Genomic DNA, 16,710 nt, shown 5'->3' with positions numbered 1-16,710 from the left:
AGCCGTTAGCTGCAGGCTGCCAACAGGAGACCTTTCTTGTTTACCACAGGGTTAGCAGGAATGAGCCCTCAGAGAGGGGTGCTGAAGCCGGGACCCCAAAGGAAGCCCCTCCCCATACACTTAGAAGGAAGGCAGTTTAGAGTGGCCGAGGAGAGAGACCCTGGTGCACTCAGGAGTCTTACTTCAGGGTGTTGTCTCTGGCTGCTTCTGCTGGCATCTCAGAGACCCTGGGAAGCCCCCACTCTCCCAGGAAGCCCCTGCAGGCCCCTGCTGCTTTCTTCCTTTCTTGTAGAAATGCAGATGGTCCTGGGAGGGACAGTTCTGGTAAAATACCATATTTGAAGCCTGTGGTTAATTCTAGATCTTGTGATTTAATGGGCAGAAGCCTTGCCGCCTCCTTTTACATTTCTGGACCTGGGTTGCTTTTCTGTAAAACACAAAACAATGTCACCTACATAGCCATTTTATTTGTCTAAAGACAGCATCTGGCAGGCTGGAGCCTTGGCTCGGCGGTTAAAAGTGTGTGGCTTGGCAGAAGACCAAGCTCAGCTCCCACCTGTAACTCTAGCTCTAGCTCCAGGGATCTGATGTGTCTGTGCACCTCCACTGTCCACACACACACACACACACACACACACACACACACACACACACACTGGAAAAATAAACCGAGGACCTTAAGAGTCACAATTAACCAGAGAAACATATCCTTCTTCATTGACTCCTCCGTTGTCCTCTGGGCCTGTCATAGCGACAGCTCTTCTAGGGACTGTCCATCCCACACTGTCTTATTGTACCCATCAGGATACATTGTTTGTCAGTCTCCGTGGCTCCGTCTTTGTTTCTGGCATAGCTGTGGTTGTACAGAACACAGCAGACCCTGCTCTAAAGCACCGATAGGTTAAAATGGCTCACCTGAGATGCGTGTGGATCCGGGCTTTAGCAAAGGTATTTTCCTGCCTCTATTTCCTTCCTTCTTTCCTTCCTTCCTTCTGTTCTCCCTGCATCCCTCCCTTCCTGCTTTTCCCTCCATTGGCTGGGCAAGTACTAGGACTCGAACCTAGGACACATGCTAGGTGAACAGGCTAGGTAAAGAGGTCTAAGGCTTACATCTGCTGTCCAAGGTCAAGAGATGCAAGGGGTCTCAAAACAGAGACGTAACCATGATGGGTGTGAGACCTCTAACCAGCAGAGAAGCCTGACGCCTAGCAAGTTGTGTGTGTCGACCATTAACTGTCTCGTGTCAGGTTCTGAACTGAAACTGCAGGGCAGAGAAGTCCAGTCTGGGCTGCAGAGCTTGGCTTCCACCCTTTCAAAACCTGAGGGTTTTGCTTAGTGGTAGAGCCTTGCTTAGCACGTGCAAGGGTTTGCATTTGGTCCCCAGCACTGAAAAAAAAAAAAAAAAAAGAAAGAAAGAAAGAAAGAAAAAAACAGTTTGATGATTACCTAAAGTGGGAGAACCCCCCCCCCAAACTGGTACCAGCAAAAGCCACATGTTGGAGGGCAGGAGAAATGACTACAGTAAGTAGCTCAAAGGAGGACTAGAGAGGTGGCCCCAGGGACAGGAGCACTTGCTACTCTAGAGAGGACCTGAGTTTGGTTTCCAACACCCAAGTCAGATAACTCACAAGCACTGGGAACTCCTGCTCCAGGGGATCTGGTAGTGTCTGTTTTTCTGGTTTCTTGATGCAGGATGGTGTCATGTAGCCCTGGTTTGCTTTGTATTGGCTATGTAACCAAGGCTGGTCTCGAACTTGTGACAATCCTAGTCTCTCTAGTACTAGACTTGTAATCATGTGCCACCATGTTCCACCCTTGGTAGCTTTGTATTATTTTGTTGTTTGTTTAAGACAGGGTCTAGCTGTGGAAGCTGTGTCTGCTTCAAACTCACTATGTAGTCAAGGCTTACCTTGAACTCAAGATGTAGCCCAGGCTGGCCCAGAATTTTGTGACAATCTTTCTGTCCTTAATTCTCAAATGCTGAGAGTATAGGCATGTACCACTGTGTCTGGGTCAACTCGTGTATTTTACTGTGTGTGTGTGTTCATTTGGAACCTCATTTTTATTCTTTAATTTTGCATATAAAACTGAATAACTTTTATTTTTAACATTATACAGTAGAGGCTAAGTCCACTTGCTACCAAGAGCTAAAAATAACAAGACAGGCATAGTTATGGAAGTATGAGAATGGGTCTGGAGAGGAGCTCAGTGCTTAAGAGTATTCACTGCTGTTGGAGAGGATACAAGTTCAGTTCCAACCTCAGGTGCTCACAACTGACAGCAAATCCAGTTCAGGGGATCCAGCACATCCTGCTGACCCCACCCCAGGGTGAAAAGACCCCCAAGACCAAGTTCTCAGCACAAAGGAGATTTTTTGCCCCAGAGGGACAGAGAGCAGGGATAAGGGACAAGGAGACAGAGGACGAGAGGAAGAGAGGAAGAGAGGGGCCGGGTATTTGTGCCAGGATGGGGGTGGGGGGAGGGTGAACAAAGAAGCCTATGGATAGAGAGGAGACAGATGTGGCTCATAGGAAAATCATAGTTTATAAAGGCGAAATGGGAACCCCGTGCTGGGACGAGGTGTTTCATTTTAATTGTGCATGTTAACTAGGTGAGCCAAAGGACGCTTTTGATTGCTGGATTTCAATGCGTTGATAGCTGGACCTTGGTGGTCAGCCTCAGGAGGAGGAAGTGACCAAACAAGGGCACAGACCTTGGTGGCTGCCTTTAGGAATGTCATCCAGTGGTTTTTCAATGAGGCAGAGGGGCGGAGGAGGGCCAGGCTGCCAGAGTCCTGTTTGCCATGCTCCAGCTGGCTAGAGTCCAGTCTCAGAGGGTACCTCAACACACACACACTCCCCCACACAATAATACTAACACATTTTTTATTAAAAATAATTATGCAAGCTTTCTTGGCAATTGTTGTTGTGTGGCAGATTTTTCCTGGGGAGACACGGCGAATACCTCTCTTCACCCCATAAAGAGAACCATCACAGATTGAGGTTAGGACACCAATATCCTATTATGGGTTACTAACATGAATGGGGATGAAGGTTCTTTTGGGTTTCTGTTTGTTTTTAAACAAGGACAGGGATGACTCCAAAGTGGATGCATCTCTAGGAAGCCCACGCCAGCACGGTGATGGAAGACAGCTCACATTGCAGTCCTGGCCCTCGGCACAGCTTGCAGGCAGGTGGACAGCTCAGATGTGTGCCCTCCCCTCTGCAGTCCAGTTGGTCAGAACCTCCTTCCCAGGTTGTCTACTCATCCTTTATACCGCTGAGGAGGGACCCTGGAGAATCTTCCCAGTGTAGCTGGCTGTGGTGGTGCACACCTTTAATCCCAGCACCCAGGGGTCAGAAACAGGTAGACTGTGAGCTTGAGGCCAACCCGGTCTACAGAATGAGATCTGGAACAGCCAGGGTTACACAGAGGAACCCTGCCTTTTAGTTTTTGTGACGGGGTTTCTCGGTGTAACTCTGGCTGTCTCGGAACTCACTTTGTAGACCAGGTTAGCCTTGAACTGAGAGACTCCTCTGCCTCTGCCTCCTTCTGGGATTAAAGGCATGCACCACCTCTGCCTTGGACAAACAAGGAACGCCTTGAAACAACAAGAAGAATCCAAGTTTTGTTCTCTCAGGCTTGAGCCCTGGTGGGCTCCTCCTCCCTCCTGGAGGGAAAGTTTCTACTCAGAGGAAAAGGCCACACATCGGTGATGGTAGAACTGACTTTACCCGTCAGGAAGCAAGAGAAAGCCTTTCTGTTTTCCCTTTACAAAGGGCAGCAGAGAGCTGACAAGCTAAAGAGACCGGAGCACCATGGAGAAGAGGCCTCCGGCCAGAAGGGAGTTGCCCGGCACTCATGCGCGCACGATGCAATCAATCCACAGTGAAGGAAGATGAGGGGCTGGCGCAGTGCCCGCTGAAGGAGGCAGCTGCTTTCACAGCCCAACTCTAGGACCCAGTCGGCCGGAATCCAGACCCGGCAGTGCCACAGGCATAAGGAACTGTGGATCCCACCAAAAGGCCTGACCAAACCCTGCCAAGGGTAACACCTGCATCAAGTACTCCTCAGACTGCTAGACGCGCTCCTCTCCCCCCCCCGCCCCCGTACGTCCACGCCACCCATTAGAAAGGTGGCCAGGCTGGCATTTGTTTCTCGGAGGTGGGAAGGACCCAAAGCCAGGCTTTTCATCACATTGTTTCAGCGCACCATCTTTTCCTGTCTACTGACTTTTTATAAGAAGCCGAGCCAGGCTCTGCCAGAGCGAATGAGCAAATAAAAGGATTGCTTTGTAGCCGCTTGGGAGCTTTGGAACTTTATCTTCATTTGCACGGAAAAAGAAAACAAATCAAAACAAAATCCTGACTCCACGGTCCCTGCAGTCTGTGCCTGCTGGAGCAGAGAGGGGAGGATGGAAAGAATAACCCTGTTACCAGTGGAAAAGCTGCTTGCTGAGGTGATGGGGAGAGGCCACTGTATGGACCGCTGTGAACCAAACGCTGGGGGATGGGAGGGGCAGTAGGACCGTTTTTCGGTGCTGTATGAGGAAATGGTATGAACAGAGAAGTTAAAAATAATCCCCGGAGGTGGGGAGATGGTTTAGTTGGCAAAGTGCTTGCTGGACAAGCACGAGGTCTTAAATTCAGTCCCCAGCACCCACATAAAAATCTGTGCCTGGGGCTAGAGAGATGGCTCAGAAGTTGAGTGGACTGTTCTTCAAGAGGACCCAAGTTCGGTTCCCAGCACCCATGGCAGGTGGCTCCTGTAACTCCAGCTTCAGGGGATCTGACACCTCTGGCCTCTAAGAATAACTGCACTCACTACACACACACACACACACACACACACACACACAGAGAGAGAGAGAGAGAGAGAGAGAGAGAGAGAGAGAGAGAGAGAGAGAGCTGGGCCTAGTAGCATCTGCTTGTAAGCCCAATGCTAGAGAAATTGAGACAGGCAGGTTCGTGGGGCTCACTGGTCAACCAGCCTATCTCAGAATGCACCCAGGCAATGACATCTAAGACTGTCCTTTGGCCTCTGCATAAGTGCATCACATGAGACCACATACACATGTAGCACCCCCTCCCATTGACATACATGCACACAAATGATTCCCATCTGGATGTACATTGTAGAAACACAGGACCTAGGAAGTGGCAACTACTTACAATAGGTGTAAGTAGAGGCTACTAAGAGAAGAGAGTGATAAATCCAGGCCAGAGGGGACGAGGTAATGAGACCCTGTCCCAAAAGATCAAACATCAAGCAAGCAGACTCAAAAAAAGCTCCAAATGTTAGAAGATGTCTGGGAAAATGACGCTGTCTGCCCCAAAGGCCTTCTGCTCTAACCCCCAATGTCTTTACCTCACTTACAACCCTGACTTGTTCAGACTCTGAATTAGTAAGTTTCAATTAATTCAATTATCTTGTAAAAAAGTAAAACGTTATGTGACAGCCCAAGCACCAGGTGCCTGTATCATTATGAGCTGGTGCCGGTAAGCCCTGGGAACCCTAGCTCAGTGTGGTTAAGGACACTGCCTCTCTTCCAGAGGACTCATTCTCAATTCCCAGTGCCTACAGATTGACTCCGATGCCTGCAACTCCAGTCCCAGGGGACCACACACTGTCTTCAGGCTTCCGTGGACACCATTCATGCATGAGATGCACAGATGTACATGCAGGGAAAACATCCATATACATAAAACAAAAGTTAGTAAGTCCTTACAACATATAAGATCTTGAAACTACAGAGAGCCAAACCTCGGTATCCTAAAACTGCTAAAGTCCTATTATAGAAAACATAAATATTAAAGAAAAAGAGAGTGCAATATCATTTGTAATTGTGAACACATTAAATGTGTCTTCAGAGCTAAGGCGTCTCATATTAAAGATGGGCATAACATGGCATGCATCTCTCTGTTGAGACAAATGCATCTATTTAAAGAGAGGGCTATCTATACATGTATGTTTGTGGAACGAGTCTGTTGATTGATGAGTTCATCTACCAATCATCTAAGACCAGCCTTCCCAAGGGCACAGCATGGAGCATTTGAAAAACGAAGAGGGGGAGAGACTAGAATCGCATTGCCAACTGATACCCTGGCAAAGCAATAACCAAGGGTAAATGGGACTCAAGGTGAGACTTTCAGAAGAGAAAGGATAGACAGGACGGTAAACCACCAAGACAAAACCATTTTAGTGGGCTGGAGAGATGGCTCAGCAGGTGAGAGCACTGGCTGCTCTCCCAGAGGACCTGGGTTCAACTCCCAGCACCCACATGGGAGCTCAAGTGTGTGTGTGTGTGTGTGTGTGTAACTCCAGGTCCAGGGGATCTGACACCCTCACACAGACATACATGCAGGCAAAACACCAACGCATATGAAATATAAATAAATAAAGTAGTGAGTATCATTAAAAAAGAAGGGAGGAAAACACGAGGCAGCAGCCGCAAAGGAGGTGGTGGCACACGCCTTTAATCCCAGCACTCGAGAGACAGAGGCAGGCAGAGCTCTGAGTTCGAGGCCAGCCTGGTCTACAGAGTGAGTTCCAGGACAGCCAGGGTGACACAAGAAGAACCCTGTCTCGAAAAGCAGAAACAAACAAGCAAAAACAGAATAAAAGAAAGTGTCAGGGATAACAACATAGATTATTTTTATTTTTTGGGTTTTCAAGACAGGGTTGCTCTGTGTGTAGCCTTGGCTGTCCTAGAACTCAAAAACAAACAAACAAACAAAAAACACCTTTAGTGCTGGGGATGCATTCTATTGCTGGGGGGCTTGCTTGGCTCGAACAAAGCCCAGTGTGGGATCCCTACCGCTGTGTAAACCTAGTGTGGTAGCCTCCATTTGTCATTCCAGCTAGGAGGAGATAGAAAAGGCAGGGTCAGAAGTTCAAGGTCACCCTCAGCTACATAGTGGGGTCAAGGCAGCCTGCACTACTAGGGACCCTGTCTTTAACGGGATATTTACTTGTTTATTGTATATTATGTACATATAGTTGTGTGTTTGTACATGTCCGTGTGTGTGTGTGTGTGTGTGTGTGTGTGTGTTTGTATAGTATTTGTGTGAGTGCCCATGTATGGAAGTCAGAGGACAATGTCCACTGCCTGTCCTTGCCTTCCACCTTGTCTGAGGCAGCACGTTCTACTTTCCACCTATGCATAAACCAGGCTAACAGCTGACAAATTTCCAGGGATTCTCCAGTCCTCCCCTCCCATCCCACCATCGGGGTGCTGTGCTGTGGAGTTCCGAGGATTCTGAAGTTCCCTTGCTTCCATTGCAAACCCTCTACCCATTAAGCCATCTCCCCAGCGCAGTCTTCAGGCTACCTTCTAGTGGCTTTGCGCCCTGCCTGCTCCTTGGCCCTTCCTGATGTGGCTAAATGAAATACCAGAAAGGACAGCCCATGCAGACAGAGGTCTCCAGTGCCCTCCTCCCGTCCCCCCACCTCACGGAGCCACACAGACTTGTGTTGGAAGGGAGGTTATTTTTGGTGAGTACATATAGTCTGTTTAGGAAGTTATCTGTTCTGGAAGTTGGAAAAAAATGGCTGTGAAGCTTAACGGTGGAGGTCACCAAAGATCAGAGGTCACTACAGGAGCGGTGAACTGAGGTTAACCTTATTGGCCAGCACCTTTATCCCTTTATCGGGCCAGCTCTCTTTCTGTCTCTATTCATTCTAGGCAGAGCCTCACTCTGCAGCCCTGGCTGGCCTCAGACTTGCAGCAACCCAACTGTCTTGCCTCATCTTCCCAGGAGCTAGGCTTGCAGGACACGAAGCACAATGCCTACCTCTTCCAGTTTGTTTGTTTTGAGGCAGGGTCTTACTCTATAGCTCAGACTGTCCTTGAATTCAGTGTGTAGTCCTCAGTGGTCTTGAACTCCTGACTCTTCTGCCTCCACTTCCTGAGTGCTCAGATTATAGGATGAGCCACTATATCCATTAAAAAAAATCATTTATTTATTTGTGTGTGTCTGTATGCGTCTTGCATGAGTTTATGTGTACCGAGTGCATGTAGTTGTTCGCAGAGGCCAGAGAATGTTGGGGCCCCTGGACTAGAGTTAAAAGTGTTTGTGAGCCACTTGATGAGGATTCTGGGAACTGAAACTGGGTCCTTCTGAACCAATGAGCCATCTCTCCAGTCCCAACCGCCTAACCTCTTGGTTTTTATGTAAGTATGAAGTTGTCCTTTGAAAGAATCTTGAGAAGGACATAGTTAACTTTGTGCATAGTCATAATCTCTCTAAGCAAAATAAGACAGTATCCTTGAGAAATGCAGAGTCTATATATTAAAATGATGTGAAAAAAAAAAAAAAAAAAGAACGCACCAGTCCAAGATACTTAAAAATGTAAGTGTCAGGCAGTGGTGGTGCACACATTTAATCTCAGCACTCGGTAGGCAGAGGCAGGCAGATCTCTGTGAGTCCCAGACCAACCTGGCCCACAAAGTGAGTTCCGGCACAGGCTCCAAAGCTACAGAGAACTCCTGTCTCAAAGCAACCAACCAAAAAAGTATGCGTCTTAGTTACTTTTCTATTGCTGTGATAAGACACTATGACCAAGGCAACTTCTAGAAGAGCTTTTAGGTGCTCACAGTTCCAGAAGGTTCCAGTCCATGACTGCCATGGAGGGGGCATGCAGCAGATCGGTGAGCATGGTTCTGGAGCGGAGAACTTACATCCCGACACACAGGGTTTTGTTTTGTTTTTCAAGACAGGGTTTGAGTTTCAAGACAGCCCTGGCTGTCCTGGAACTTGTTCTGCAGACCAGACTCAAACTCAGAGATTTACCTGTCTGTTTAAAAGCTTGCAACACCACCCGGCAGCCCTTAGCTCTGCCCCTATGGGTCTAGTCTCCCACAAAAGCATTATCCAGTCCGTGTTTTGACAGAGACTCAGTTGTGAAGCACACCAACTAGCTGATGCTGTCAATCAGAAACTGGGGAGCTAGGAGGCAAGGAGTTGGTACAAAACCTGACAATGGGTTTAAAGAAGGCTGGACCTTGGGCTTCTTAAACCTCAAGGCCCATCCTCAGTGACACACCTCCTCCAAGGCCACACCTCCAAATACTTCCCACACAGTTCCACCAATGGGGAACAAGTATTGAGACATAGGAACCTACAGGGCCATTGTCACTTAAACTACTGCAGTGTGCCTGGACAGCAAAGGAGTATGCCATAGTTCCACTTTTAGTTCGCCAGCTTTATCATGGGCTCCTTTAGAATAACCTTTATCGATTCAGTAGCAAAGATGGTGAACCCTAGAGACAGTGCAAGCCTAGCCACCTGGGTTTTACCTCTGAAGCCCGTGCAATGGTGGAGGGGGAGGATAGGCTCTGACCCCCACGTAAGCACTGTGGCATGCATTCACATCATTTACACACACGCACGCATGCACGCACACACTGATAATAAAAAAGACATAGAGACATTCTCCCTGAAAGAGTCGCCGTCTTTTCCTGCTTCTGTGGTTTTGAATGGAACCTGGAGTTTGACCCAGCCAGCCACTCCCAACCCTCTGCTCCTTACACCCCCACAACCACAACATCAGCTTCGACAATGTGTCAACCCATCACCAGGACCCGGATGCTGCCATCAACTGCCAGGTCACTCTGGATCTCCATGTCTCCCATGTCTCTGTCCCACGCCTTGCTACTCTAACCATGATGATGTGGCTTTGAGGAACCTGGCTAGATACTTTCTTCACCACCCTCAAGAGGAGAGATGCTGAGAAACTCAGGAAGCTGCAGAAGAATGAACTGGCTGAATGTGCCTGGAAGTTATCAAGAAAGCAGGCATCAGGGCTTGAGCCGGCTCACTGGGTAGAACACTCACGGGCTGCTCTTCCACAGGACCCAGCTGTGACTTCCAGCACCTACGTGACAGCTCACAATCACCTGTAGCTCCAGTTCTAGGGGACCTGACCACAGTCTGGCCTCTACAGTACTTTCACACACGTGGCACACAGGCATTCATGCAAGCCCAAACACTCACACACATAAAATATATTTAAAAATAAACCTGTCCCTTAATTAACTAATATACAGTTTGGACCAGGCAAAAAATGAGCCTACGCTAAGGCCAAGCATTCATACCTAATAAGAAGCCTCCATGTCATGATTTCGGACTTGGTTGGTGGCCCAAAAGAAAAAGACCATCTATAGTAGTTTTACAAACAAACAAACAAACAAAAGAAAAACAAAACCCTTTTCAGGTATCAGTAATAGCAAATTTATGTAACTGGAATAGCTGAGTGTGTGGCCTGAGCTCATAAACGTGGTAGCTTTAGTAAATAGTGTGGTGACATCTTCAGCACTGTCCTCGGCAGGTTGCAAGGGTCTTGTTCAAGATTCTATAGTCCTTTAAGTGGGGGTGGGGGTGGGGGACAGTGGATCATGGGCTCAGAGTCTGGTGGGGGTCTTAGCTCAGCAGGTGTCCCTGCCCATGGGTGGTCTCCATTCCCTTATGAGGCATTGTCTATCCTGCAGTCCAAGAGGACCGTAGGAGCCAGACACAGTGTAGAGGAGATGATGCCGAACGCAGGCAGGTGGCCAAGCCTTTATACTGTATTTGCTTACCCATCCCTGTCTATGGACACTGTAGCTCAGTGAGGCAAATTCTTCCCCTGAGCACAAACACCCATCAAGTCTTTGTCACAGTGCACGGGAACAGCAGTTGCAAACGGTAGAATGTACGGGTCTCCCAACAGGTAAAGGCTTATTGATTGTGATAATTAATACTGTTCAATACTCGTCGTCAAGAGTCACCTAGGAGACAAACCTCCGGGCTTGTTTGTGAGGGGGTTTGTGCATTAGGTCACTTGAGGTGGGAAGACCTGTTGTTGGTTGTTTTCAGTCTTTGCTCTTTGGGGGGCCCACCACTCCAAATAAACACACACACACACACACACACACACACACACACACACACACAGAGTTTTATTATTATTATGAATATCTGAATGCCTGGCCTTAGCTTGGCTTGTATCTATCTAGGCAGTGTTTCTTAACTTTTTATCCTGTGTATTGTTTGCCTTTGGGTTTTTATCTTTCTCTGTTTTGTATACCTTTCTTCTTACCCCGTGGCTTGCTGGGTGGCTGCCCATGGGGCTCTCTCTCTCTCTCTTTTCTCTTGCTTTCTCTTTTTTTTTCTCCTTTTTATTCTCTCTATCCTTTCTCCTGGCCAGCTGTTGACCACCGGGCTCTTTATTAGACCAATCAGGTGTTTCAGGCAGGCACAGTGACACAGCTTCACAGAGTTAACGCAACACATCTTTCCACCGTTAAACAAATGTTCCACAGCGTAAACAAATGTAACACATCTCCCACCAATCTTCCATAACAAAGACCCTTCCTAAATCCAGCCATCTTCCACAAGCTGTGGTCCCTGCTTGAGTAGAGAGACAGCAGGGTGAGCGGCAGCCTGCCCCCACGCTTCCTGACCGTGGAGGCTGCGACAGTGTGATGAGCTACCTTGTGTTTCTGCTGCTCTGCCCTCCTGTCTCAATGTACGGGAACCTTAAACTGGGAGCCAAAGGAAGCCTTTCCTTCCAGAAGTTGCTTTTACTGGCGGGGATTTCATCACAGCCAGAGGTGAGCAACTGACCTAGACCATCAGAAGAGCTAGAAGGTTTTCTTTTGCCCTAAATGCCAGAGAGACCACTGGAGCCCTACCATTGTGCACACCACTGGAGGGAAAACAGATGGTACAGCGTGTTAGCTTGATCGTGCGGCTGTGGCAAAATACCATAGGCCGTGTCGTTTATAAGAAGTAGAAATTGTTTCTTATGGCTCTGGAAGCTCCAGTCCTGTTCAGGGCTGAGCCCCAAGAAGCATCATGTTCCCAGAACCTGGACACCCTGAGTCTCCTCACCGCATGGACCACTTCCCATGGCAAAATGAAGCCCCGAGCTAGGCCACGGTCTTTTCATGACAATAAACAGGTAAGTCAGAACATGAGTTTTGGACATAGATGCTCAAAGTATAGCACAGAAGCAAATTTAGGCAAGAGTGCCTGTAAGAAAGTAAGTCTGAGAAAGTAGATTTTTCAAGATACAGATCATATAGACACACTATATCTACAGTTGTGTCTATAGTGGGTATGTTTGTGTGGTATGTGTGTTTGTTTGCACACATGTGTGTAGATGCATGTGAAGGCAAGAGGACATCCTTGGACACTGTTCACCTTGATTTCCAGACAGGGTCTCATACGGCGTTTCCAAGCGGCCAGCAAGCTCTGGGAATTTCACGTCACTGGGATTACAAACACAGGCCTCTGCGACTTTTTTCTTTTAAACATCTGATCTAGGGGTCAAACTCGTGTCTTCATGCTTGTTCAGTAAGTGCCTTACTGCCTGAGCCATCTTGCTAGCCCCTGAGGACGTGTTTTTGTTGTTTGTTTTTTGAGACAGTTTCTCTATGTAGCTCTAGTTGTTCTGGAACTCTAAGACCAGGCTGGCTTCAAACTCAGAGATCCTCTGGTCTGTGCCTCCCACCTGCTGGAATTAAAGGCATGAGCTGCCAGGCCAGATAGACTTGAGAATGTTTGTTAATAGATGGAAAGTGAGGTCAAAGGAAAAGAAGGACACCAAGGACAATTTGTTCGGAGCAACCAGGGAACAGTAGGAACTCTATCGGACATCCCAAGGGAGATGGCATGTTTGATTGCATTTTGTTTTATCTATTTATTTTTGAGACGAGCTCTCATGGAGCCCAGACTGACTCCAGACTTACTACATAGCAACAGGGTGCCCTCGAACTTCTCACCCTTCAGTTTAGTGTGCATGCCCACCATAAAATGTTCATGCAGCACTGTGGGTCAGAACCAGGTTTCCTGCATGTTGGGTAAGCGCTCTACCAGCTGAGCCACAACCTCAAACCAAATGTTTCTTCTCCATCAGGTTGATGGGCTGCATCTGGGAATATCTAAATTTTATTCAACCACATTAAAGGGCTGGGGGGGTGGCTCAGCTGTTAAAGGTTAGGCTCACAATCAACCACATTGAAAGCATCTAACACACTGTCGTCAGATTTACTAAATTAGAAGCTATGCCTATTAAGCAACATCAGTAAGGGTCCTACAGAGATTACACATATGAATGTGTTTGTGTTTGAGATGGGGGGGGGTGTTTCTCTGTATTGATCCTCCTGACTCCATCTTCCAAGTATTTAGTATGCCACCTAAGCCACTGCACACCAGTTTAAAGATATTCTTCTTTTGTTCTGAGACAGGGTTTCTCTGTGCAGCCCTGGCTGTCCTGGAACTCGCTCTGTAGACCAGGCTGGCTTCCAACTCACAGATCTGCCTGCCTCTGCCTCTCTAGAGCTGGGATTAAAGGTGTGGGCCACCACTGCTTGCTGATAGTCATTTTTAATAGAAAAAAGTAGCTTATAGAACGGATGCATGCTTCACTATATTTGATTGGAAGGATGCAAGCAAACAGGTTAGAGTAGCAGTCGCGACCATTTCCGGTGTTGGGATTTACTGTGGTTTTATTCATTGGTCATTTTAAGACGGCCTCAACAATCAAGTGCTGTCTCAGGTAATTGGGGTTTGGTTTTTTTTCCCCCCCAAGACAAGGTCTCCTGTATCTCAGGCTGACCTGGAACTCTCTATGTAGCTAGGGATGACCTTGGATTTCTGATCCTCCAGCCTCCATCCGTGTGTACAGGTGTGCACCATCTCGCTGGGTTTATGCAGTGCTGGTGGTGGAACTCTGGACTTCCTGCCCTCTAAGCAAGCAGTCTATCAACTAAGTCACATCCCCACTCCAACTATTTGGGGTTTGGTTGTAGCGTGTTTGTTTTAATAAAGAGAACCCACAAAGGTGTCTTGCTCTGAACAGTGCGTGGCTGTGCCACCTGTCGGCTGCGAGGGCGTCAAGGTGATGCTGTGGTGATGGGAAAGGACCAGGTGTGGAGCCCCAAGGTAGGCAGGCTGCGTGGGGCCAGGAGGGGAGGGCGGACCGAAGGGCGCGCCTACAGATCACGTGGCGGATGCGGGCCAATGGCCGCCTCCGAGCCCACCTTGAGGCCGGGGCGGGGCGCCGGGCTGGCGTCACCAGGACAACGGGCGTCGCCGGCGCCGTGTGACTCCGGGCTGTGGGCGCGCTCGCGGCCATGGTGAGTCTGGGGCCCGCGCTCGCGGGGCAGCGGAGATGCTGGGCGCCTAGGGAGGGTGCAGAGGGGAGCCAAGGCCTGCTGGGCGGGGCGGGGCCGGGCTGAGCAGGGCAGGGCAGGGCCGGGTGAGGCCGGGCAGGGCAGGGCTAGGCTGATCGCATCGGTCCTGAAGAAGGAAACCCCAGGTCCCCGGGTCCTGGATGCCGGGGCACCGGGACGCTGTGCTCTCCGATGCTCCGTGTCTGGATCACACACCCGGGACGTGCACTCGGTGCACCACCCCGCCGCCGTGACGCTGTTCGGCCCGGGAAGCCACCAGAGGGTGTGGTTACACAGATACCCACAGTCACACTCTCCAGCCTGCGTACTGCACGCTGCTTTTATGCAATGATGTCAACACTGTGCCACACATCTGTTTCAAGTTCAGCGTCCTGACGGGGCTCCTAGCACGAGGGGATGTAGTGGGTGGCTCCGGAGAGACCCTTACCCCCACTTAACAATGGGGGACATTGAACTGGACTTTTATTTTTCCTTCTGAGTGCTGCACCCTCTGTGGGATTTAATGAATCTGTCATTAGTACCTTGTAAACACCTTAAGCCGTTAGCTTTGCTCAATAAACTTGGAAGGCTGTGGGCATTCCACCTGGCCTCCATTAACTTCTTGTTTAAAGCCACAACTGACTTGGGCCTGTGGGCTGGCTCGAATGGACAAGATCCAGGTGTGATTTCTTGAGAGGCCTCTATACAAAAGAAATGGGTTCCCTGGTTCGTGACACACCCTGGGAATAGGATATTTGAGGGTTGGTTAATATAGATGTGCCTAATTTTAAGAAATACATATCTAGAGGGCTGATGAGATGGCTCAGTGGGTAAACGTACTTTGTTGCCAATCCTGACAACCTGAGTTCCATACCCCTGACCCATGTGGTGGGAGCAGAGGGTCCCGTGAATTGCGCTCCGATCTGTACAGGGCATGTTCTCCACATAAGTAATAAAATGTTTAAAAATGTGTTTACCATGAACAGTTACATGGACATTTGCTTGGTGTGTGTTTGTGTGTGTGTATGGGTGTGTGTGTGTGTGTGCATGAGCCTGCTTGCGTGCATGTGTGTGTGCACATGCACATCCAGATGCGTGTGTGTAGGCGTCATGTGAAGTATGGAGCTCAGTGACTGGATGTCTTCCTCCATTCCTGTCCACCTCACTTTTTGACAGGTTCTCCCACTGAACCTGGAGCTCTAGGGGATCTTTAGTGTCTCTCACCCTCGGTCTCCTCCTGGCTGAGGTTAAAGACACTGCACACAAGTGGGTTGCACTGGAAAGCGTTCTGTGTTTCCCTGAAGAGACACCGTGGATGTTTGCATGCATTGGTTCTGAGCCGTGGTCGGGAGGGATCGGAGTCTTGTCCCACCCAGCCTTGGCTTACAAGCTGAGGAGCAGAGTGGGCAGGCCTCAGGCTCTCCTGGCTCTGCATTCTTCCCCGTGGTAAAGCTGAATGAGAAGGGATTAGCAGGCGCAGGCAGGGGCGCAAGGCTACGGTCACACTTCCGCCTAGGACCGCTCTGGGAGTTCGTCCCGGCACCTCAGTTTGTGTCCAGGACTTGGCGTCTGCTGCCTGTGCCTGGCAGAACTGGTGATTTACACAACGCCTTCCACCACTCAGGATGAAAGCGCAGTGTTTAAAATGTTGGTTTCTTCCCCTTGCTCTCCTTTCTTCAGCCTCGCGCGCACTCTTTCTCTGCCGGTCTCCTTTTACTGTTCTGGGTTCTCTCCTGCGGCTGCCGTGTGGGACCTCCCTCCAGCAGCGGGTTTGATGTCAGCTCGTCAGGAACACTGCCAGAGATCTTGGCTTTGGTGCCAGTTTTGTTGTTGTTTAATTCACCAGTAAATGTATCTTTTAAGTTGTATGTGCTGGGATTGCCGGCTCCTGTGCATCTAACACAGGCTACCGTAGAGAGATTGTAAATCCAAGGCCAACTCTGTAGTTTGTTGTGATCTTTTCTCGAAAGGGGCTTGGAGGGTAGCTCAGTGGGAGAGTACTCACCTGGCATGCACAAGACCTGCAGTATGGACAACACCAGGGAGGTTGGTGATGATACCCACACTCCCCACAGCACCAGGGGAGGTGCTGATTGGGACAGAGCCCCTATAGGATGAGAGCTCTGTGCTCATGATGATAAAAAGTAGTTGTCTGGATTCCTGCTCCCAATGTTGAGGGTTAGAATAATTTCATTCTAGCAGCTTCCTTCCCTGGAGCCTGAGTTCTGGGCTGATCCCACTGACTTCCTGCACCCCTCCACCGTCCCCATGAGACTGGCAACCCTATGCATATTTAGTAGACTTAGATTAAGCCTTTGCCTAGTCCCACAGTAGTTGGTCAGTAGCCAAGTAAGGATTTAACCTCACTCAATGTTCTCCAAAGCCTATGATCTTAACCTTCGCACCAAGGCCTTCCAAACTGTGCTACACTAAGAATCTCAGAAGGGGCTGCAGAGAAGGCTCAGCGGACCCAGGTTCAATTCCCAGCACCCATGTGGCTGCTCACAGCTGCCTGTAACTCCAGTTTTCAGGGACCTGACACCCTCTTCTGG

At 49.1% G+C, this 16,710-nt stretch overlaps 1 protein-coding gene across 2 annotated transcripts in view; it reads left to right on the top strand.

The window, feature by feature from the left end:
- Positions 1 to 13,998: 13,998 nt before the first annotated feature.
- The window catches only part of Fbxl2 (F-box and leucine rich repeat protein 2), a 39,256-nt gene continuing 36,544 nt past the window's right edge, over positions 13,999 to 16,710 (top strand). The window contains exon 1 of one of the 2 annotated variants that reach the window (XM_051201847.1): positions 13,999 to 14,122. In XM_051201847.1, the coding sequence (XP_051057804.1) occupies positions 14,120 to 14,122 (3 nt within the window). In that variant the 5' untranslated portion in view covers positions 13,999 to 14,119. The remainder of the gene's footprint in view (positions 14,123 to 16,710) is intronic. The other variant, XM_051201854.1, reaches the window with a different exon arrangement.

Source organism: Phodopus roborovskii, unplaced genomic scaffold (assembly GCF_943737965.1).
Source record: "Phodopus roborovskii unplaced genomic scaffold, PHOROB, whole genome shotgun sequence".
NCBI lineage: Eukaryota > Metazoa > Chordata > Mammalia > Rodentia > Cricetidae > Phodopus > Phodopus roborovskii.
Note: the sequence above shows the minus strand (reverse complement) of the source record. Positions and strands in the feature narration are given on the sequence as shown.